The sequence below is a fragment of the Ornithorhynchus anatinus genome, chromosome 2 (genome assembly GCF_004115215.2).
Source record: "Ornithorhynchus anatinus isolate Pmale09 chromosome 2, mOrnAna1.pri.v4, whole genome shotgun sequence".
NCBI classification, from domain to species: Eukaryota; Metazoa; Chordata; class Mammalia; order Monotremata; family Ornithorhynchidae; genus Ornithorhynchus; species Ornithorhynchus anatinus.
In genome coordinates this window covers 17,632,910-17,657,023 of record NC_041729.1, presented here as the reverse complement: position 1 = coordinate 17,657,023, position 24,114 = coordinate 17,632,910, and the positions used below count along the sequence as shown (strand labels likewise).

At 39.7% G+C, this 24,114-nt stretch overlaps 1 protein-coding gene across 1 annotated transcript in view; it reads left to right on the top strand.

Annotated features, from left to right (window-relative positions):
* Positions 1-186: 186 nt before the first annotated feature.
* KNTC1 (kinetochore associated 1) overlaps positions 187-24,114 on the top strand; it is a 74,644-nt gene continuing 50,716 nt past the window's right edge. Inside the window, exons 1-20 of the mRNA XM_029058528.2 lie at positions 187-355; positions 1,371-1,542; positions 5,179-5,299; positions 5,825-5,940; positions 6,419-6,491; positions 11,136-11,213; positions 11,552-11,586; positions 13,075-13,185; positions 14,052-14,142; positions 14,678-14,730; positions 14,963-15,078; positions 15,249-15,306; positions 15,637-15,735; positions 17,716-17,759; positions 17,883-17,948; positions 18,157-18,232; positions 18,944-19,069; positions 19,215-19,304; positions 19,979-20,020; positions 21,616-21,677. Coding sequence (XP_028914361.1) covers positions 1,411-1,542; positions 5,179-5,299; positions 5,825-5,940; positions 6,419-6,491; positions 11,136-11,213; positions 11,552-11,586; positions 13,075-13,185; positions 14,052-14,142; positions 14,678-14,730; positions 14,963-15,078; positions 15,249-15,306; positions 15,637-15,735; positions 17,716-17,759; positions 17,883-17,948; positions 18,157-18,232; positions 18,944-19,069; positions 19,215-19,304; positions 19,979-20,020; positions 21,616-21,677 — 1,589 coding nt within the window. The 5' untranslated portion in view covers positions 187-355; positions 1,371-1,410. The remainder of the gene's footprint in view (positions 356-1,370; positions 1,543-5,178; positions 5,300-5,824; positions 5,941-6,418; positions 6,492-11,135; positions 11,214-11,551; positions 11,587-13,074; positions 13,186-14,051; positions 14,143-14,677; positions 14,731-14,962; positions 15,079-15,248; positions 15,307-15,636; positions 15,736-17,715; positions 17,760-17,882; positions 17,949-18,156; positions 18,233-18,943; positions 19,070-19,214; positions 19,305-19,978; positions 20,021-21,615; positions 21,678-24,114) is intronic.

Sequence of the window (24,114 nt, the reverse complement as noted above, 5' to 3'; positions counted from 1 at the left end):
TATGGCAACGAAAGCCCCGACGGCGATTGGCTGGCTTCCCGCCGAGTGGGCGGGGACAGTGGAAGAGGGCGGGGCCAGAGGGCTTCTTTCACGGGCGGGGCCGGCTCGCTGGGGAGTGGCGGGGCTTCCCTTTTTTTTTCTTTCCCCTTCGCGTTTGAATGGTATTAATCCCTCCTGGCTTCCGTAGGAGGCGGGGGCCTGGGCTTCTCCCGCCAATTTGAATGCAAGTGAAGCTGGAGAGGCGTCCATGCATTTTGGAGGTTCAAGAGGAGGAGGGTTAGCAAGGGAAAATTCCCTCCTCTGCTTTTTTTTCCCCCCAGTTGCAAGAGCGGAGGGGGAAGCGTTCTTCGTGAAGGTACCGCTTGGCGTGAAAACCATAGTTTGCCATGGTCGAGCTGCGGTGGGCTCCAGGCAGCTGTTGGTCCTGAGAGGGTGGGGCCAGTTGCTTGAGATGCATCGTCTTGCCAATCTGCAATTCATATGATAGCTAAGGGTTTAATAATAAAGCGTGCTGGACACCAGCCCGGCCTGGGGCAAAGGGCCTGGGAGTCCGAGGACCTGAGTTCTAATCCTGCATCTGCCAATTGCTTGCTGGGAGACCTGGAGCAAGTCACTTGCTTTATCTATGCCTGAGAACTGTGAGTCCTCTGCGGGACGGGGGTCTGTCTCCAACCTAATTAACTTGCATCTACCCCAACTCTTAGATCAGGGGGTCTGTCCCCAACCTAGTTAACTTGCATCTACCCCAGCTCTTAGATCAGTGTTTGTCACATGGTAAGCTTTTGACAAATATCGTTAAAAATGCAGTAATTGCCATTTTTATGGGGCATCGGTTATTTTGGTGCAGAAACGTTCTGATACCTCCAAAAAAAAACTTTGGCGAGATGTGCATTCATTCAATCGTTTTATTAATAATAGTAATAATGATGGTATTTGATAAGTGCTTACTACGTGCAAAGCACTGCTCTAAGCGCCGGGGAGGATACAAGGTGATCAGGTTGTCCCATGTGGGGCTCACAGTCTTAATGCCCATTTTACAGATGAGGTAACTGAGGCACAGAGAAGTTAAGTGACTTGCCCAAGGTCAACACAGCTGACAAGCGGCAGATATGGAATCTGAACCCATGATCTCTGACTCCCCAGCCCGTGCTCCTTCCACGGGGCCATGCTGCTTCTCTATTTATTGAGCGCTTACTGTGTGCAGAGTAAGCGCTTGAAAAGTTCAGTTTCTAAGTCAGTTTAGAGACAACAGAGACAATCCCTACCCAACAAGGGGCTCACTCACTGTCTAGAATCCACCCCATTTGGCTCAAGTCCTACTTTTGGGGGAATTTTTAGCTTTCTCATCTCACGCCTTTTTTTCCCCACAGTGAAAACATTTCTTATAGTCAAGAGGATAACTTCCTTAAAATGTGGAATGAAATTGAACTTCTAACAAGTGATGACACAGGAAATGGTTGCCTAAGTATTGGTTCCAGAGAAGAGCATGGAACAGCTCTATATCAAGTGGATACCTTAGTTAAGATATCTTCTTCGGAGAAGGTAAGACTGGGGACTGAAGATGACTGGGGGGAGCAAAAATGCAGTATTCGTCAATCAGTATTACCTATTCAGCACTTTTTGTGTGCAGAGCACTGTTCTAGGCATTGGGGAGAGTTTAGAAGACTTGATCCATGTCCTCTAGGAGCTTACTGCCTAGAGGGAGAGACAGACAAATGATTTGCAGATAGAAGAGAAAATAAAAATGGATATGTAGATGAATAAATGCTTAAACTATAAGATTTGTAAACATATGTACAGAAATCCTACAGGTAGGTGCAGAAATATTGAGGAGCTAGTTGGGGCTGGATGTGTCATAGAGAAGCAGCATGGTGTAGCTGATAGAGCATGGGCTTGCGAGTCAGGAGGTCATGGATTCTAATCCCGGCTCTCCTGCTTGTTTGCTGTGTCACCTTGGGGAAGTCTCTTAACTTCTCTGTGCCTCAGTTACCTTATCTGTAAAATGGGGATTGAGACTGCAAGCCTCACATGAGACCAGGGACTGCATCCAACCCGATTTGCTTGTATCCACACCAGTGCTTAGTACAGTGCCTTCCACAGAGTAAGTGCTTAACAGATATCATAATTATTATTGTTATAAAGATGAAAAACTAATCTGAGAGAGCCTGGAGGGAATGTTATTTCTTAAGGGCTGGGAGGATGGGGAAAGGTTAGGCTTGGCATATTGAAAGTGCGAGGGAAGTTTAGGCAAGAGGAAAGACCTGAGCAAGGGGGTCAGAGGTGGGAGAGACGGATAAGTAGGTTAGACTGAGAGGAGTTGAAGAGTCCTGTGAGACAATGTAGCAGCCGAAGGACCTGGAGGGTCCCAGATGGGAGATTTGGTTGACAAAGCAAGAAGTCATCAGGCATGAATTCCTCAAAACAATTGGCAAAGTCAGCTGGGGCATGAGGTGGGGGCCACTGTGGGTTTCAGGAGGGAGTTAAAGCCTTTAGAATAATTGGGACATAAAGGCAAGGGACAATGGGCATTCATGTATTTAGATCCCAAAGCATTCTGGTTACGATTAACAGAAAGTGGATTTGAACACGGTTTTGAAACTGTTGTTCTTTCTTACCCGTTTTCCAAAATTCCAGTGGTCTTGTCAAAACCCCGCATTAAATGTTTTGAATCCTTGGTCCTAAACAGTCCCCTGTGCCCTCGCACATCCTATTCCATTTTGTGACATACAAGTATGACATTTCTGTTAATGTGTGAATTTCAAGAAATTATTTGCGGGGCAATCGAGCCCCAGGTAGTATATCTTCCAGGTAGTATTTTTCAAATTGAGTCCCGAGGACTTTTATTTTTTTTTTATGGTGTTTAAATACTTACTATGTTTCAAACACTGTTCTAAGTACTAACGTAGAGACAGATCTATCAGGTCAGATACAGTCCCTGTCTCACGTGGAGCTCACAGTCTAAGTAGGAGGGAAGACAGGTTTTCAAGCCCCATTTTACAGGTGAGGAAACTGAGGCACAGAGAAATGACTTGCCCAAGGTTACACAGGAGGGAAGAAACAGAGCTGGGATTAGAACCTAGGTCCTCTGAATCCCAGGCCCACCCCGTGCTCTTTCCACAAGGCCATGCTATTTCCCATGGCCTGTCTTTGAAAATGGGTCACCTCCTTTTTACTCTTGGCCCTTTCCCTGGTCCTGTTTTAAAAATAAGACTTTGATGGAGCCTGCCTTAAGTAGTCTTTGGATTTGCAAAGTCTGAGAGTCACTACTTCAGTGTTTAGTGTAATCATCAGTGATGGTATTGAGCTTAGTGTGTGCAGAGAAATGTACAATTCTAATTAATGGTAACATAAATGGTATTGAGGGTCTATTGAGTGATGGGGGGAGGGGGGGAATTCAGCAGGCACACAAAACATGTTCCCTGCCCCGAGGAGTTTTACTCTAATGTGGGAGCCAGACAAACTATTCTCAAGCAGTGGAATCAGAATAAAACGAATGTTCAGTCAAATAAACACGTGCTTTGCTTACATTTCACAAAGTTGAATAGGATGGGCAAAGGCATAGTTGACTGTTTTAGGACCAAGTATTCAACACATTTCATGGAGAAAATGGTAGGGTATAAAGATATGTACATAGGACTGTGGGACTGATGGTGGGATGGATATCATCAAGTGCTTAAAGGATATTGATCCAAGTGCATAGGTGAGGCAGAAGGGACAGTGAGTAGGGGGAAATGAGGGCGTTGAAGGTGGGTAGAGTGGTGGGCTTTCCGATAAAGAGAACCAGCATGGCTTAGTGGAAAGAGCACGGGCTTGGGAGTCAGAGGTCATGGGTTCTAGTCCTGGATCTGCCACTTGTCAGCTGTGTGACTTTGGGCAAGTCACTTAATTTCTCTGGACCTCAGTTACCTCATCTGTAAAATGGGGATGAAGACTGAGCCTCATGAGGGACAACCTGATCACCTTGTATCCCTCCAGTCCTTAGAACAGTGCTGTGCACACAGTAAGCGCTTAACAAATACCAACATTATTATTATTAATATTATTATATGAAAGGGAAGGGAGTTCCAGGCGAAAGGGAGGATGTGGGCAAGGGGTTGGCAGCAGAACAGATGAGATTGAGGTACAGTGAATATGTTGGCAATAGAGGAGTGAAGCCTGCGGGGTGGGTTGTAGATCAGCAAGGTTAGGTAGGAGTGGGGGAGCTGATTGTCTTAAAACTGGAGGTAAGGAGTTTCTGTTTGATGCAGAGGTGGATGGGCAACCATTGAAGGCCTCTGAGAGTAGAGAGACATGGACTGACCTTTTTTTAGGAAAGTGATATGAACAGCTGAGTGAAGTATGGGTGGGAGAAGGGAGAGACAGGGAGGTTAGCGAGGAGGCTGATATGGTAAATTCTTGGACCATCATGGTAGCCGTCTGGATGGAGAGGTAATGGTGGATTCTAGAGACGTCATGAAGGTAGAACTAGCAAGATTTCATGTGTGTTAAGGTCTTCAAGACGGTAAGCTCATTTTGGACAGGGAATGTGTCTACCGACTTTGTTAAATAATACTCTCTAAAGCACCTGGTACAATGCTCTGTGCAAAATAAACAATAAATATGACTAAATGAGAGAGATGCATCTAAAATATCAATCAGGTTATGTGCTTCTGGGACAGGAAGGAGGGTGATGTCTATAGTCACTGGAAAATCACGGGTTTGGGTGGGAAGATGAGGAGTTCAGTTTTGGATGTGTTAGGTTTGAGGTGTTAGGTTTGACAACTCTACTTTGACATCGAAGTAGAGTTGTCCGAAGGCAGAAGGAAATATGATCCTGCAGAGGAAAAAGGGTGAGGACTGAGTGGTAGATTTGGGAATCGTCCACACGGAGATGGTAAAGACATGAGAGAAAATGAGTTCTCCAAAGGAGGGGGTGTATGTAGAGAATAGATCGGGACTCAAAACTGAGCTTTGAGGAACCTCCACAATTAGAGTGTGAGAGGGAGAGAAGGAGGAGAAACACGCGAAAGACACTGAGAAAGGGTGACCAGAGAGATGGGAGGAGAGCCAGGAGAGGACAGTGTCAGTGAAACAAAGGCTAGCTAATCTTTCCATTGCTACTTCATGTAACTACCTTTTGTGCATTTGAAAGTGATGTAGTTATGTATGTCATAAATGTTTTTTTTCCATCCCATCAAGGTTTCATTTAATCCCAAATTACGTGCATGTAACTCAAGTGATGGATGCACTGTTGTAGCTGACCAATCAGTGACACTACTTGACAGTAGTTGCCAGGCCCTCAGGTTGCATCTTCAGTTTGGTGAGTTTATTTCTCTGAAGTTAAAGAAATGAGAAGTCAAAGTAATGTAGTAATTAAAGCATCAATTCTTGCCACCCTTTTTTTTTTTTTTTTTTGCAAATGGAGGCCAAAGTTTAGTAGAGGTACTTTTGGAGGAAATGGGCACTGTGGTAAATGATCACGTATTATGTTTTGTGAGGGATCCGATAGTACTGAGGTGTCCCAAGATTTCTCAATCTAATGCAGTTTTATAACTTCACAAATCATTTTTGAGATACATTTTCCATAAAAACAATGAGATGAGTTAAAATGTGCCAGTAACTAGGTGACAGGGTGGCACTACTAAAATGCTTAGACAACCAATTCCTGTAATTTTGTGGCTTACCCAAGTGCCTCAAATTTTACTTCCTTCTCCTCTCCAATTACTTGCATTTGAATAATGCTGTTTTTTACAAGGGGAAAGTATACCGATGGGCATCTGAGATTGTGAACTGTAAATTAATACGACTGCTTGAAATAACCTTAACCTGTCCGTGGAATTTTTAGGTACTCAGGTGGATGTGGTGGGCTTGTGTCAAGACGGAGAGTTTCTTTTGGTTGGTGAGAGGAGTGGAAATCTACATCTTATTCACGTAGCAACAAAACAAATCTTGCTCACTAATGTAGGTTCCATTTTCTGTTCTTTAACTTAATGAACTTCTTTTGTGGCTTATTGATAGATTTTAAACTACAAACCTGATTTGTGCTGCTGGAATTATGCTAACTCTTAAAGGAGCATCAGACTTGCCTAATTAATTTCTCAATTGCTTGGCTCATTGCAGTCAAGCCTTTGATAAATGTTTCCTAGGAATAGAGCTCTTTAATTCATCTTGTAATTTATAGAACTTCAAATTTTTATGAATTACACCCTGGAAACAGAAAATTCATAAGCAAATAACCCACCATTTTGACTTTACAGATGTTTGGAATATTATTTTTATTGACCTTGCCTCTAGAATTTCTTTTGCTTTATGCCTAAGTTGTATACATTTTGTGCAAAATTTTGATAGCCACGGTAGGAAATTTGCCTTAAAGTATTATCCTCTAATTATATGCTATTCTAGATTAAATAATGCTTTTTTAAAATTTATTTGCAATTAGGCTTTGGTTCAGAAAGCCCCAGATGAAACCCAAAGTACATATCGGGATCTTATTATAGAAAAAAATGATGAAGGTGAGCTTCCTTGTTATATATTTTTTCTTTTTTACCCTTGATATCCTACGGCGAAGGCTAGAAAAAAAAATGATGTCCTTTAGATTCCCCTTTAAATTTTATGGTAGCCTCACTGAATGTGAAAATTTTATTTTGTTGTAGTAAATTAATTTTTAGTTTTTTCTTCAAGGGAAATAATAATATGCTAAGAGCAGGGTTTAATGATTGTTTGGTCTTTGCTCCCTTCAAAATGCACTTGTTTTGTGAAGTATTAAGTTTTAAACTATAAAAGTATTATTGAACTAATTCACTTGGACACTACTCACTACTTTCAGAGCTCATTGGAATCTGTGTTTGGAGATGCTTCGTTCCTTCAAAGGTTTTTGGGTTTTGATTTTGTATTTTAGTTTTATTACACCATCATCTTTTACATCTGGACAAAGTCTGATTCTTTTAAACATCTATTTTGGGACAATTTAGCCATTCCTTGGAAAATGTCCGAAGTTTTACAATACTTTAGGCAAAATTAGCAGTTTAAAAGATGTAGAATATATGCCAGTAGCTTTGTGAATATTACATTTAATCTTGGGCATGATGGATTATTCCTATATTTGTAATGATAATAATGTTGGTATTTGTATTTGTTAAGCACTTACTATGTGCAGAGCACTGTTCTAAGCACTGGGGTAGATACAGGGTAATCATGTTGTCCCACGTGAGGCTCACAGTTAATCCCCATTTAACAGATGAGGTGACTGAGGCACAGAGAAGTTAAGTAACTTGCCCACAGTCACACAGCTGACAAGTGGCAGAGCCGGGAGTCGAACTCATGACCTCTGACTCCGAAGCCCAGGCTCTTTCCACTGAGCCACGCTGCTTCCCATAAATAATAATAGTACTACTAATAATATAATAGTAATAATGATCAAACAACACCAGTAAAGTTACACTTTGAGAGTATACCTCTCTGAAAACAATTTTTTGGTCACATTTGCTGCAAATTGCTTTTAAGAAGTTTTCTAGTAAAATAACTATTTATGCTAAATTTGCTGCGGCAGGCATGTTTACCAACTCCATTGTATTGTACCCTCCCAAATATTATGTACAATGCTCTGCACACAGTGAGCACTCAATAAGTACCACAGCTTAGGCTAAGGGTTTTCCGTTGTTCCTCTCTTACTGTGCTAGATTGAAAGCTCCTTTAGAACATGTGCCTTGAACCTCATTTGGCTCTGTCAAATAATCATAGTTCATTAAGCACTTACAATATACGAAGAACGGAACCATTATTATTAGGAGACTGCATGGGTATTAATTCCCATAAGGTCGCTGGCCCAAAGGGGAATCCTCAATCCAAGAAGGGGGAAAATAAAAAGGGAAAATTAAATCAAAACGGAAACCACAGTAGTTGAAGTTAGTGATTCATCCCTCATCTCTTCCCTGCTTCAGTCTTGGCTGATGTGTTTCAAACTGTCATAGGGTCGCAGCATTCTGAATATTGGAGTGGCAGGTTTGGCCTCCGCAGTGTTAGGAGGAAGGTCTGGGCTTCAAGCCACTCTCCAGCATCCCTGGAGCCCCACTGGAGGAGGATCCAGGTTGTAGGGTGCCAGATTGCTGCTCGCCCACTGCATAAAATAAACCAACCAACGCCAAGTTTCGGGGCTTTCAGGAGACCGTTTTAATGACGCGTAACACGTCCTGCTCTGTTTTTCACTCAAAACCCAAAAGGGATTACGAAATTATAGTGTTAGGATTTGGACTCTGTCCAAGCAGATTTGACTGAGGGTTTTTTTGTTCTTTTGGGTGTGTGTGTGTGTGTGTGGCGGGATTGTGGATTATTTTCTCTCAAGTTCTTTCTAAAGAGGGAAGGATGAATTGAAAGTAAAAGGAACATGGCAAAATTTGAAACCTATGTTTCTCCTCTCATCCCCTTCCTTATTCTTTTGCACTTTGAGTCACCCAAACTACCCAGTAAACTGGGTCCAGGTTAGAATCCACAGAATGGAGATCCACATCCCACTGTCTCCACAGCCCAGGATCTTGGATTTGACCTTGCGGCATTGGCAGAAGAGGTCCAGAATCCCTTTCCAGTGTTCTACCACACATCAGTATTTGAGAGTCTACTATATGTGGAACACTGCACTACACACAAGAGATCAGGAAATAAGAGTAGATGTCAGAGTTATTCAAGGAATTTACGAACTCATGTGCAATGATTTAGTGACTTTCTGGGAGTCGTACTCCCCATTAACACGGGGACAGCTACACATGAACAAACACTTTGACCTGTTTTCAGCATCCCCAAGTCTCTTTACTTCAGCCTCCCAAACCCTGAAACTCCTGAAATGTAATGACTGACAAGATTATCTGAACCTGTTCCCACTTAGCCAAGTTTGTCTTTGTGCTGGTTAAATCTAGTTTCTAGGATAAGCATACACAGGCCAGACTTGGCCTTCCCATACTGACAACTCCAACCCTTGTTTGCTGTGTGACCTTGGGCAAGTCAGTTCACTTCTCTGGGCCTCAGTTAACTCATCTGTAAAATGGGGATTGAGACTGAGCCCCATGTGGAACAGGAACTGTGTCCAACTCTATTTGCTTGTATCCACCCCAGTGCTTAGTACAATACCTGGCACATAGTAAACCCGTAACCAACACCGTTATTATTATTATCTCTGCCATCAAATTATTTTTAATCCCTCAAACCCAAGCAATTGTATAGAAAGGTGTGCTCTCCTCTTTTTCTTTCTTTTATTGTAATTGTAAAGACCAGTGTTCAGAGAAATAATAACCTTCCTATACAGTTGTTGGTGTTCATTTTCCTTATTCCTGAAAAGGTTTACATTTTTAAAATGGTAATAATAATAATGATAGCATTTGCTAAGCGCTTACTATGTGCAAAGCACTGTTCTAAGCGCTGGGGAGGATACAAGGTGATCAGGTTGTCCCGCTTGGGGCTCACAGTCTTAACCCCCATTTTACAGATGGGGTAACTGAGGCACAAGGAAGTGAAGTGACTTGCCCAAAGTCACACCGCTGACAAGTGGCTGAGCCGGGATTTGAACCCATGACTTCTGACTCCCAAGCCCATGCTCTTTCCACTGAGCCGGATTTGTTATGTGTTGAACCCTGTTCTAAACACTGGGGTATTCATTCATTCATTCAGTAGTGTTTATTGAGCACTTACTATGTGCAGAGCACTTTACTAAGTGCTGGGATTGTACAATTTGGCAACAGATAGAGACAATCTCTGCCCAATGACAGGCTCACAGTCTAAATGGGGGAGACAGACAGCAAAGCAAAACAGAACAAAACAAAAACAAGACAACATCATCAAGATAAATAGAATCAAGGGGATGTACACCTCATTAAAATAAATAGGGTAATAAATAATATATACAAATGAACACAGTGTTGAGGGGAGGGGGAGCAGAAGGAAAGGGGATGCTCGCTAGATACAAGTTAATCAGCCCATTGCAATCCCTGTCCCACATGAGGCTCACAGTATAAGTAACAGGGAGACTGGGCATTGAATCTTGTTTTTTAGTTGAGGAAACCAAGGTACAGGGAAGATAAGTGACTTGCCCAAGGTCACACAGCAGGCAAGTGGTGGAGTCGGGATTAGAACTCAGGGCCTTCTGACTCTCAGCCCAGGCTTTTATCCACTAGGCCTTGCTCTTCCTCCAGGCCTCCAATTTCACTATTTTCCTTTTCCTCACTCCCCCTTGTACTGTTTTTTCCTATGAAAGAGGAAGGAAAAAGGACAAAAGTCCATCAGATCAACCAGATCAGGCACAAAGAAACTTGCCACAAATTTGGAAAGTGTATTTAGTCAAATCGGGTAGATGACTCCTCTAGGGTAGGCTCTAAATTGGAACTAATGGTTCCCAGCTCTAGAAATGATCCCTTATAAGTGTTGAATTTATCCCGGCTGACTCCGGTTAAGAAGAATTTTCCTCTAGGGAAAAAAATCCTTTCCCAAAAATATATGCAAAAATGACAAGAAGGTGCTTAACATATGGTAAGTGCTTACAAATTCCACTATTTATTGTAGAATAGCCTTTCAAATGTATAGTTTGTTTATTTTTTATTTATCTGTACATTCAGACACTTCTACAGTTGTATTATTCTGATTCGTTTGTACTTCTTACTGCCTTATCCTTGTTCATATGGCCTTTACCCTCTGTAAATTTTTTTTTAATGGTATTTGTTAAGCACTTACTGTATGCCAGGCATGTACTAAGGGTTGGGTTAGATAAAAGATCTTTTTTGTTTTTCCCTTTTAAATGGTAAGCTCTTTGAGAACTGGGAGTTTGTCTTGTTACTGTGATTCGCTCTCAAATGTTCAGTACTCACCGTGCCTAGCACTTAATAGGCACTCAATCAGTACCGTTGATTGAGATAAATTTGAGGGGGGACAGCATTGATTTTAAATGAATTAGTGGGCATGAGCCGATTCTCCCTCGCTGTACAATAAGCTCCTTGTGAGAAGTGAACGTATCTTCCAACTCTCATGTATTTTATTCCCCCAAGCATTTAATGCAATGTTCTGAACAAAGTAAGTGTTGAATAAATACCACTGATTGATACATACAGGTTACATTTGGGCTAAATTATCTATGATCCTGACAATCAAGCAACATTTCTTTAAATATATTTTGACAGGGCTCTATCATGTTTTCCTTCTTACAAGCGATGGATTCTTTTGCATTATGGACCTTCATCTTGGAGAAATTCAGAAAGGTAGCTAAAAATTCATGCATAAGTAACAAATTATAGATTTGTATAGTATTTATGTAAACTTAAACCTTTAGAGTTGAATTTTTCTGAAAAGAAATTACTAAGAGTATTGCTTAGATTTTGTCGTTGAAACTCTTGTACCGTACGCAATTGTCACATAGCCAGTATTAACACTGAATCTTTAGCGATGTTGAAAATTAAATACATTGGCAGACTTTTTTTCTTGTGTTCTGTCCATAGTACCGGATTACCATTCAGTGTGGATTATAGCTGCCTTAGATATTTATGTTGTTGTTTTCGTACACGTTTTCATTGTGGTTTTTTTTTTCTTTTTAACGTAGCAATTCAGAAGATGGACCTTAATATGGCAAAAGAGGTATATGGAGTACCTGCCCATGTCTGTACCTAGAACCAAGCACTGTCTCACCTCTGTTCATTCATTCATTTATTCAGTAGTATTTATTGAGCGCTTACTATGTGCAGAGCACTGTACTAAGCGCTTGGAATGTACAAATCGGCAACAGATAGAGACAATCCCTGCCAGTGACAGGCTCACGGTCTAATCGGGGGAGACAGACAGCAGAGCAAAACAGAACGAAACAAATACAAGACAACATTATCACTATAAATAAAATCAAGGGGATGTACATCTCATTAACAAAATAAATAGGGTAATAAAAAGTATAGACAAATGAGCGGTTTGATCTGCCATGGCAAACTCTTTTCACAAGCACCTCTTTTCTCAGTGCCACGATCACTTCCAGCTTTTCCCAATCTCGGCCATGGCTACTGCCATTGCAGTTATCACTTATTTGGTAGTCTTTTTGAGCACTGGTATTGTGCACTTGGAAGCGTTCGTTGGATTAAGTATTGATGATCCCTGGCCTTAAAGAGCATCCAATCTAGTTTCATTACTATAGATCCTGGTTTGGTTGCGTCTCCAAAATTTCAGCCCCTCTACCATCCCCAGAGAACCCTCTCATTCTTCCATGCATTGCCATATTTACTGAGTGCTTACTGTGTGCAGAGCACTGTACTAAGCACTTGGAAAGTAATTCAGTAACAAATAGAGACAATTCCTGTCCAACAGCGGGCTCACAGTCTGGAATGAAAGAGCTGACTGAGTGCCTTAAAGAGTCTCTGTTAGATGCAGACCTCCCAGGCCACCTGAGAGGACAGTGTAATTCTTCTCCTGAGAGGCCTCTGCCACACAGTGCAGCCCAGGAGTACTCATCATCTTCCTCCTCTTTCCTTTAGGGAGCAAGAATTGGAGGCATCATTTTGGTTTCTTCTTTTCCTTTTTTGACTCCAGAGGAGGCAGGCTAGCTCTGGCTCCTCAGAAATGTTGGAGGGAAGGGTTAAACTAATGATGTTACTCCTTCTGTGCCAACCCACTGGGTGAACTTGAGTGATGGCGATATTTTTTTAATAAATGAATTGTAATGAAAGTTTGCAGTACATTCAGCACTGCAGTTCAGCAGTACATTTAATAATAATAATAATAATAAAAAAGGTATTTAAGTGCTAACTATTATTATTATGGTGTTTGTTAAGCGCTTACTATGAGCCAAGCACTGTTCCAAGTGCTAGGATAGATGCATGGTAATCAGGTTGTCCCATGTGGGGTTCACAGTCTTAATCCCCATTTTACAGATGAGGTAACTGACTTGCCCAAAGTCAACCACAGACAAGTGGTGGAACTTGGATTAGAACCCATAACCTCTGACTTCCAGGTCTATGCTCTATCCACTACTCCATGCTGCTTCTTTCAATTCTTTATTTCAGTTTCAAAGCTTTTTAAAAACACTGTGCTATCCTAATCTGCCAATTTTAACTAAGTCATATATTTATTTTTGTTTTCCAGTTACAAGGACGTGTTAAAACCTGTTTTATTTCTACGGAAAATTATCACACCTCTGGTTGCCTGAATTTCGTGATTGGTGACTTAACAAGTGAAATCCAAATGATAATTGGGGTGATTATTTTTTTTCCTAACATATTACACTTTTCTGTAACTATTTAATGCCCGGAAGTAAACATTGCAATTTTGTACAGCAGCTCTAGAACTATGAGGAGTTACAAAGACTTTATGCTGTAATTTTAGTAAGGTAAATGAGCTTCTCTTTAAGTTAATTTAATCATTATATTTCATAATCTAGGGCAAAATCCTTTCAAGATTTATGTTTAAAATTGATTCCCATAACATTCGATTATTTTTTGTGTGTGCAGAGATCACAGGGAAAGTTTTACAGGTGAAAGTATAACATTTAACTAGTGTGGTTGGCATATAGAAATGAGAGTGTTTACCTTTGAAAATCGCAAAACTAATAGACACTAGTATCAATATGGATGTTTTTTCTGTTTTAGTAGGTCCTTTAGTTTAGTAGGTCCTATTATTATTCTTCTCTAATTTCCAAATGGAATATGCTTCTTAAAGCAAACATCATTTAGAATCTAAAATCCCAGAATCACAAGGGTGAAAGGGAAAATGGAGATGTCTTTGTCCACTCCTCTTCCTAACCAAGTCTGTAGTCAGGCCAGCTAGGAATGAGCACTTTCCACATTTTAAAAGAAGTTTTCAGAGAGGCACTCCACAATCTTGTGGTCTTTGTGTGATTCATTTGGTTTTGAGTGGGAGATTGAATTCCTCCTCCAAGCTAAAATAAAAAGAAAATTTCCAGGAAATAGAAGAACTAATTTTATTTAAATGGAATTTGAAGTGTATTCTGAGGGCCATGGTTAAAAACTGAGATGGACTTGCCTGATTTCTAGAAATCTTCAGTATTATGAAGCAAATTTATGAATGATAATTATATTATTTTCCTTATTTTCTTCCTCCAGGGCACTGGTGACTGTGTACTCTCAAAATGGGAGCAGGATTCTCAAAAACTGGTAACTGTTACGAGTCTTACTGATTCAAGTATGATTAAAGGTAAGATGGAAAAACCCACTGACACATCATTGTTTTGTAGTTATTAGCAAATTTAAAATACTGTCAATGGGATTATAAAGAAAAACATGTGTGTAATATTTTATATATATTTGTATATGATATATAAATTTTTCCCTGTGATCAGTAGTCCAAAATTTGATTATTCCACTTTGCTTAATCAGATCCATTGTTTTGAGTTCCATTTCATGGACTACTCTTGAACTCACCTAAAATTAGGAGGACGGGCCAGTCATTACTGTTTGTTCTGTGGGTGTCTTTGCTTGTTCCTGCAGCCACTACTAATGATTTGTGAAATTTTAGGCCAAGGATAAAGGTTTCTCAAGTTAGAATAGTCAATCTAACTTTCATGTTTATCTAATGGTATAATGTCATTAATATGTAATTTAATCAAGCTTGCTGAAAGTCATATCTAAAAGTAAGTTAATTATAAAATATGTGGAAAATGCCCCACTTGAGTATTAATGCATTTAATCTCCAAATAAAATCATATGTTTTGAATTGTTTTCTTTTATAGGTGCAAAGAAATTCCAGCTGATAGACAATCTGCTTTTTATTTTGGATACTGAGGTATGTTTCCAGGCACTCTGGTTTGGTTTCATACAGTTTTACCATTGGGATTCTGACTGTAAGTCTAGTTGTGAATAGAAAATTTATGTAAAAAGATGGCTTTATTTTTAAGAAACCTGGAAAGTATACTGCTTTTCCACAATAAATTTGATTAAAGCAGCCTAGATTGTTTTTAAACAAATCCATTTTAACAAGTGAATAATTCATGCAAATATTTTCTAACTTCTTATAGAACGTTTTGAGCTTATGGGATGCTTACACTCTAACTCCCATTTGGAATTGGCCTTCAGTTCATATAGAAGAGTTTCTTCTAACTACAGAGGCAGATTCACCCTCTTCAGTTACTTGGTAAATGAAAGTTTGGTACTTTATCTTAATACAAGTTTTTAGAGAGCATGCAGGAGTTAGGTGACAATTTAGGAGAAGTGATCTGTTCCACCATTTATTCCTCTCTAAAGTGAGACTTCACTGTTTAGAAGGTGAATATTTGGTAACTTATTCTTAATTTTTTCTTCCAGGCAAGGAATCACCTCAAATCTCAAACTTATAGCTCTGACTACGCCTAATGATAAACAGGTGCAGTTATTTTAACTTCCTATTTTGATCCTTCTAAGAAACACAGGCCCTCAAATTACTTTTTTCTTTTTGATAAAGTAATTTTCATAACTCAAGTAACCTTGATTGAAATAAGATTGTAGGAACTTATATAAATACAGACCAATGACAAATTTGAGAATATGAAGATTTGACTGAATGTACAAAGAATTTCGGTAGGTATGTACTGTACAACATCAGGTTTTAGAAGCACATCTCTTAAGTTTCCTGCATTCCCAAACTTAAGACCAGTAAACTTTGATTTTTGTCTGAAAATTGAAATTGTTCGGTTGCCTTTTTTTCCTCTCCTAGATGAGGTACCTCATGGTTTATTCACTCCCAACCATGAACCTGCTATATTCTTTGCAAGTATCTGATGTTGCTTCACTGGTTAAAAGTGGAATCAGTACAGTAAGTACATATACAATTTCAGCTGTTTGGCCAGTAAAGCACTGCTAGGTTGCATCAGACAGTAATATCATATCAAGCTGGAGTCTAGGTTAAAAAAAAAAAAGAAGCAATCAGTGGTATTTATTGAGCTCCTACTGAGTGCCGGGTGCTGTACAAAATGTCTAGGCAGTATAAATGATGCATAAAAGTATAAGTGAATAAAATGCATAATCTTATGCATATTCATACCATACGCATAAAAATATAAAAGAGTGTGAAGGAAGATGCATGTTCCCAACCTCAATCTTTTGGAGGAGACAAAAAGATTTAAAATGGTGGAAGCGGGAAAAAGAACCAGGATTTGACTGGAGGCTCTATAAATGTTAGGATAAAAGAACAGAATAAAGAATCGAATATACAAATAATATGTTCCCAAGTGCTAAGGATGACTGTTGGGTAATTGGGAAAGACTTCTTGGAGGAAGTGGGACTTTAGGAGGACTTTAAAGTATGGGGAGCTGTCGTTTTCTAGATTGAGGTGGACAGAAGTTCCAGGCCGGAGGAACAGCTTGAGTGAGATGATGGGGGTAGGAGATTTAAAAGGAGGGTACTACAGTTAAAAGGAGAGTTTGTGGAGGAGTAAAGTGTGCAAAATGGGAGTAGTGGTGAAAAGAGACTTGAAGCCAGTTGTGAAGGGTTTTGATGCAGAAGAGATGGATAGGCATTGACATTTTTTTTTGAGGAGTGGGGAGAGATGTGCCAGATTATATTTCAAGACGATGATATGGACAGGAGTGTGTAGTATAGACTAAAAAGAGACCGAGGGAGCCTGGAAGCAGAAAAAAAACAGTGAGATGGTTGGTACAGTAGTTGAACTGTTATACAAGTGCATGGATCAGGATGATGGTTGTTTGAATGTATTAAAAATATATACTAATTCTTAGGGAGTTTGCCTAAGACTTAAATCATTCATTCATTCAATAGTATTTATTGAGCGCTTACTATGTGTAGAGCACTGTACTAAGCGCTTAGAATGTACAATTCCAGAACAGATAGAGACAATCCCTCCCCAGTGACGGGCTCACAGTCAAATTGGGGGAGACAGAGAAAAACAAGACAACATAATCACAATAAATAGAATCAAGGTGTCATACACCTTATTAACAAAACAAATAGGATAATAAAAATATATACAAATGAGCACAGTGCTGAGGGGAAGGGAAGGGGCCTTAGCTAAGGGGAAGTGAAGGGGGGAAGGGGGAGGGTGTGGAGGGGGAAGAGAGGGAGCAGAGGGAAAAGGGGTAGCTCAGTCTGGGAAGGAAATTCATTCAGTAGTATTTATTGAGCGCTTACTTTGTGCAGAGCACTGTACTAAGCGCTTGGAATGTACAAATCGGTAACAGAGACAGTCCCTGCCCTTTGACGGGCTTACAGTCTAATCGGGGAAGACAGATAGACAAGAACAAAAGCAATAAATAGAATCAAGGGGATGAACATCTCATTAAAACAATAGCAAATAAATAGAATCAAGGCGATGTGCATTTCATTAACAAAATCAAATAAAAAGGAAATCCACTCTAGAGAGTAGGGGTGTGGTTGGGGAGAGTCATGTCACTTTTTATCAGAAACTGATCTCTCACATACTCTATGGGATGGAAGAAAGGAGATTTGGGGTATTTAGGATGTTTGGAAAGAGCTAGTTAAAACAGCATTAGAGTGGGTGCTCATTTTTCTCCCATTTTCCTGCTATTTTATTCATTTAAAACTTGCCAAGAGGTGACACCTCAGGGCATTTGGGAAGTTATGGAAGGAGCGCCTCTCCACTGTTGCAGGGGCTGTAACAGCAAAAAGTCCTGGAGAAATGTGTGAAGGGTTAGGTTTGCAGCTAACTGGACCACTAGTAAGCTTCAGAAATTCCTGGTTTGCAGGTGGGAGGGACTTTTTTCCCAGGTAATAAAATCTGAATTGCTATTCTTTCTTTTTCTTTTTCCTATCCTTACAGGATACAATTTATCTTTTGGAAGGAATTTATGAAAATGATAAAAAGTATGTAATATTATCAAGTTTCCCAGATCGGTTGTGAATGTCACTGTCCCAACTTCTTTATTCAGTTCTCGTCAACACTTTATTGAAAGCTCATTTCTAAGGATTATTCTGGTTATTTGATAGGTCATCCGAAAGCTCTGTGTCTGTATTGGTACTGAGATGTCTAACAGAAGCCTTGCCAGAAAATCGGTAAGTTTTCCATTTTTAAAATTTGAAGTTCTTGAGTGAAAAACAGATTCCATAGATAATGCATATTTCACTTCCATTCCTCTAGACCGAAACATCATTGTGGGCCAGGAATGTGTCTTATACTGTACTCTCCGGAGTTTTTATTATAGTGCTCTGCACACGATAAGCTCACAACTGACTGACTTTTCTTGCTCTCTCAATTATCCAGGTTAAGTCGCCTTCTTCACAAGCGCAAGTTTGCTGAAGCTGAAAGTTTTGCTATTCAGTTTGGGTTGGATATTGAGGTACTAAGAACTTGAGAAATGTCTCAATGGGATCAGATCAGTGGATCATCCAGTCCAGTCCAGTTGCATAACATCCTTAACTTTTTCCCTTTATACCCCTAACTATCCCTCTTAGTCTTATGGACTGCTTGTCTGAATGTATCCAAACCCATCATGAACTTCTTGAGGTTTTCTTCTGTTCATCTGCAGAGATGAACTTCAAATGCTTACTGCTGGTAATCTTTGAAATATGTCCTTGTCCTGGAATTGCAATCAAACCTAAAAGATACATATTTATAAGGAAAATTTGATCGAGTATTTGAGGCATAGAAAGGGACACTGATGCTATGTATTTCTAGGTGCTACAGGGCCCTAGGAGTTTGGAAGTTTAGAAATGATTATTCATGTAAACTTGTATTTAAAATCTCATTACTGCTACACTAGGAAACATGAATGCCAACAAATAGATACTCCTGATTGAAACAGATTGTCCCTTTAGGCTTTCAGATGTTGTTTTGGTACTTTCTCAAAGGAACTAGACTGTCCTCCCTTACTTTTTTCCCCACATCTCTGGCTACTGCAAAGCCCTCTCCTAGGAAGAGAAGATCTAAGAACTGAACATAGGATGATATGATCCCCCTTTGCAGGAAGAGCCATACAAAAGAGCTTGAATTGAGCCTCCATTCTTTATACCCTTAACATGTGTAAACATTATAGCTGTTTCTCTTGCAGCTTGTATACAAAGTAAAATCAAATGCTATTTTGGAGAGATTGGCTTCATCTTCAGTGGCTATTGGTGGACAGAGTACATGTCAAGAGCTTGTGGAAGAAGCTAAAGAGAATTTACGTAAAATCCAGGCATGTTCTTTGGATTGCATTGAGTTGATAGTCTGCATACTCTATATATGAGACATTTTGGGTTGGATTTCAAATGTCATATAAGGCCCAGTAATTTTATCTTTTTTTTCTCCCCCTACATCACCGCTTTTAAAATGAAAAACAGGATGATGAGTTTGTTGTGAATTACTGCATGAAAGCTCAGTGGCCCACCTATGATACAACTCAGGAAATGCTAAATTATGCCAAAATCAGAGTAAGTTTTTACAGACCTGCTTGTACATTTGAATATGAGTAGCATATTTTGCAATCTTTGAGAAAGGATCATTTTAATTATCCTTAAGATAGAAATCAGTGGGAATTACTTTCTTGCCTGGCAAAATAATAAAACAAATGGATAAAAACAAATTTAATCATTCCTTTTAATATATTGTTGCTAAAGTTTTTTTAATTGCTGTTAAGGTGGTTTGCCTTTGATTGGGACTGACATGCACTCCATTTACAATTGGAATTTATACATTTTCGAGTGGGTGTGAGAGAGATGGGGTTAAGAAACAGTTAGACTGTCTAACATGGAGGCAAATCCTTCTCCATTCTTTGCAGTTATGTATTTGGGGCCCATTTGTCTGAAAGACTTCTCACACACTTTCAATCTATCATATTTTTTGAGCACTTACTGTATGCAGGACACTGTAGTAAGCGCTTGGGAAAGGACAATATAACAAAGTTGGTAGGTACGTTCTCTGCCTCTTTCCATGTTTCTCTTTTGCACCCTGCTCTCAAATCAAGTGGCTAGGAATGGGAATGTTCTTCCAGGACTTCTGGGAAATGTAACCTCTGGTAATTAAGTCCAGGGAAACATCAGAAACCTAGGGTGGCATAAACAGTAAAAACATCAGTTATCTCTCTCATCTATATACTTTATCTTAGATTTTGAAGAAAGAAGATCCCATTTCAGATGTCTTAACTGAGGTATTGAAACCTAAAATTATTTTTATGTAAAATATTTAATACCTTTTAAATATAGAGTGTGTTTAAGTATGAGGGATATTTTGATGACTTGCCAAATGACTCATTTAGATTAGCATATTTTGAACAAAATCAGGAGGACTAATTCTCTGGAGAAGACACTAATGCTAGGAAAAGTCCAGGGAAAACGTGGAAGAGGCAGACTGGCGGCAAGATGGATAGAGACCATAACAATGATAACGGAAGAACCTTTAGGTTACGGATTATGGTGGAAGACAGGACATTCTGGAGAAAATATATCCATAGAGTCGCTATGAGTGGCTCAGTGGAAAGAGCACGGGCTGGGGAGTCAGAGGTCATGGGTTCAAATCCCGGCTCCACCGCTTGTCAACTGTGTGACTTTGGGCAAGTCACTTAACTTCTCTGTGCCTCAATTCCCTCATCTGTAAAATGGGGATTAAGACTGTGAGCCCCGTGTGGGACAACCTGATCACCTTGTGTCCTCGCCAGTGCTTAGAACAGTGCTTTGCACATAGTAAATGCTTAATAAATGCTATCATTGTAGAGAAGCAGCATGGGTCATTGGAAAGAGCCCGGGCTTGGGAGTCAGAGGTCATGAGTTCTAATCCCAGTTTTGCCTCTTGTCAGCTGTCTGACTTTGCGCAAAGTCACTTAACTTCTCTGCCTCAGTTTTACCTCGTCTGTCAAGTGGGGATTAAAACTGTAAGTCCTATGTGGGACAACCTGATTACCTTGTATCCCCCTCAGCTCTTAGAACAGTGCTGTGCACATAGTAAGCGCTTAACAAATACCATCATTATTATTATTATTATTAAATACCTAAAAGCACTTAATAATAATAATAATAATATGTAAGACATGTTTTGTACATCTAGGATCTCAATGAATTATGAATTTTATAGTATTCTAGTACCCAAAAAGAAGAGTAGGGATTGGTTTAATTTTATTAATAGTATTTAAGAATCTACTATATGCCAGGTACTGTACTAAGCCCTGGAGAAGATACAAGTTATTCAGGTTGGACACAGTCTAAATCCCCCTTGGGGCTCAAAGTCTTAATCCCCATTTTAGAAATGAGTTAACTGAAGTTCAGAGAAGTTAAATGGCTTGCCCAAGGTAACACAGCAGACAAGTGGTGGAGGTCGGGTTAGAATCCATGTCCTCTGATTACCAGGCCCATGCTCTTTCCTGTTAACCTAATCTCTTTGGAGACACAATAGAAGCTAGGATTTGCTTTCTATTTCAACTATATTTGATGAGTAAAGCTGCAAGTGCTCTGGGAAAATTTGTCTGAATTTGAAACTTCTTGCCTGTTGCTAAAAGGGTGTGTGAGGAACAGTGTGGATGGAATAGAGTGGAGTATCTGCTGTTTTTTAGCATCCAGTGCCATTTTTCTCCTCTATTGGTTTAGTTGATCAAGTAATATGGAGTTTGAGGGGTGTAATGATAATTTGGGTGGGAAGTTAACCTGCCGAAAGATTTCAGAAGTATTCGTATATAAAATGGCAGCTAACTTTAATTTAAAAAATGATTTTTTTTTCCAATGAAACCTCAATTCAAATCCTTATTTCCATTAGGTACTAAGAGCTCAAGCAAAGTTAACCACTTTTAATGGAGCATTTGGACCCGAAAATTTCAGGTTTGCATTCTTTCTTCTCCCACCCCTTTTGTAATCCTGATTTAAATTAGTGATAAGTCTAATAATAGCTGATGGCTCATAAAGGACTTTTAAAATCTGAAATTAAAAATTAGTTTGAAGAAGAAAAAAGATTATTCTTTCCTGCTAAGTAGCTGTTTTGCTTTAGCGTCTGGGACCTTCAATTTGCTTACATTATTTTCTTGAATTTTATTTGGTTTCATTTTTTCTTCTAGTCTGCCTTAACCATTATCTCTTCAAAATCTTCCTAACTTACAGATCTGTCCTATCCTTAATATGCATGACTAATGGATAACTCATTTTAATGGTAGAATTCCTCTGGGAGGCAGGCAGGTCCTGTGACTCAGTGGGGAAAGAGCTTGGGATGGGTTGTGAGGAGTCCTGGGTTCTAAACCCAAATCTCCCAAATATCCTCTCTCTGCTTCAGTTTCCTGTTATGTAAAATGGGGATGAGATTTGCTCTCCTTTCCTCTTAAATTGGGAGCCCTTGTGTAGGACAGGGATAGTGTCTGCTCTGATCATTTTGTATTTATCCCAGGGCTTAGCACGAAATCACTGAATTGATTACACTTACTAGGTGTGTAGAATGGAATACAATAGCTAACTAGAATATTTATGTAACTGCTTTGGAAAGTATACTCTTGCTCTTATGATTATAATTGCTTTTATAATTCTGTGCCTTCTAAACTTATGCATATGTACAAAGCAAAATTGAATTTCATTGGTAATATCTCACAAGCTATAATGGGGAGTCCTTGGAGAACACAATCATCCCTTCATTACAGCATTTACAGAATTTTTAAAAAGGCAAACTTGGGCCCATTACAGGATCAGAAAATGAGACTCAAGTATACCCTCTTTTTTTTTAATTCCTAGTCTCTAAACTGAAGATAAATGAACAATTATCCAATACAGCTCTGAGAAACTTGAATCCTGCCACTACTCAGACCTCTTTTTTGCCCCAAAGAGTGGTTGCCAGATTTCAGTTTTGAGAACATGGACACAGACCGTCTTGCCTCCAGTCTCTCCCCTTTTCAATCCATACTTCAGTCTCTTGCCCATTTTATTTTTCTAAAACATTTTTCTACACATTTCTCCCCATTTCTCAAACAACTCCATTGGTTGCCAATCCATATCCACATCAAGCCGAAAATCTTCACCATTGGCTTTAAGGCTCTCAATAGACAATCTCCCTGTTTTCCTTCCTCTCCCACTATACTCTAGCTCACATGCTTCACTCCTCTCATGCCAACCTATTCATTATACTTCATTCTTGTTTCCTGCTCATGCCTTCCCTTTTCCATGGAACCAAGCAATCTATCAGTGGTATGTACTGTGTGCAGGGCATCGTACTAAGTCCTTGGAAGAGTACAATACAAAAGAGTAGGAAGATACAATCCTTGCCCACATAGAGGAAGACCACTGCTCACCCCATCTTTAACACCATCCTGAAATCACATCTCCTCCCGGTGGCCTTCCCTGATTAATCTCTCATGTCCCCAATTTACTCCCACCCCTCCTGCTATCCCAGAATATCTTTAATCACCTAAGCATTTGGGTACCCACACCCACCCTGTTGGCATTTATGAAATTATCTTTTTATATTATTTCTCTGTAATTTATTTTAATGAATGTCTCCCCTAGTAGATCATTTATTTTAATGTATGTTGTCCACACTTGATTGAGTTCTTCAGAGTCCCTTTCTTTTTTAAATTGTAGTTTGATTTCACTGCTGAGGGAGAGGGGTTTTGACCCCAAGTTTCATGTACAGTGTTAAATTAATTTTTATGGCTTCATTAAGCAAAGTTAGAATAACTATGGTTCAATGCTTAAAGATGTTTAAGGCTCTTTAGGCTAGGGATCGTTGTCTATGTACTCCGTTGTACTCTCCTCTGGCTGTAGCAGAGGGCTATGCACAGGTTAAGTGCTCAATAAATAATATGGATTAATTAAATAGGTGCACTGGCCTCCATTCTTCTATAAATGCAGTGCTTGCTGTCACTGTCAGATGTAAGAGGGCTGGAAAGTCGTGTCCCAAGAGACTTTCTAGGAAATCAATGAAAAATAGTGAAATGAACCCATATAATAATAATAATATGTTGGTATTTGTTAAGCGCTTACTATGTGCAGAGCACTGTTCTAAGCGCTGGGGTAGACACAGGGTCATCAGGTTGTCCCACGTGGGGCTCACAGTCTTAATCCCCATTTTACAGATGAGGGAACTGAGGCCCAGAGAAGTGAAGTGACTTGCCCACAGTCACACAGCTGACAAGGGACAGAGCTGGGATTCGAACCCATGACCATATATAAGGGATATATAGCAACTTCAGTTTGGGAGCTCAGCAGTAGGTAATCTCCATATTGGGGAAAAAAGACAAAAAGATTGAAATATTATTCCAGTATTTCAGGGGACATATGC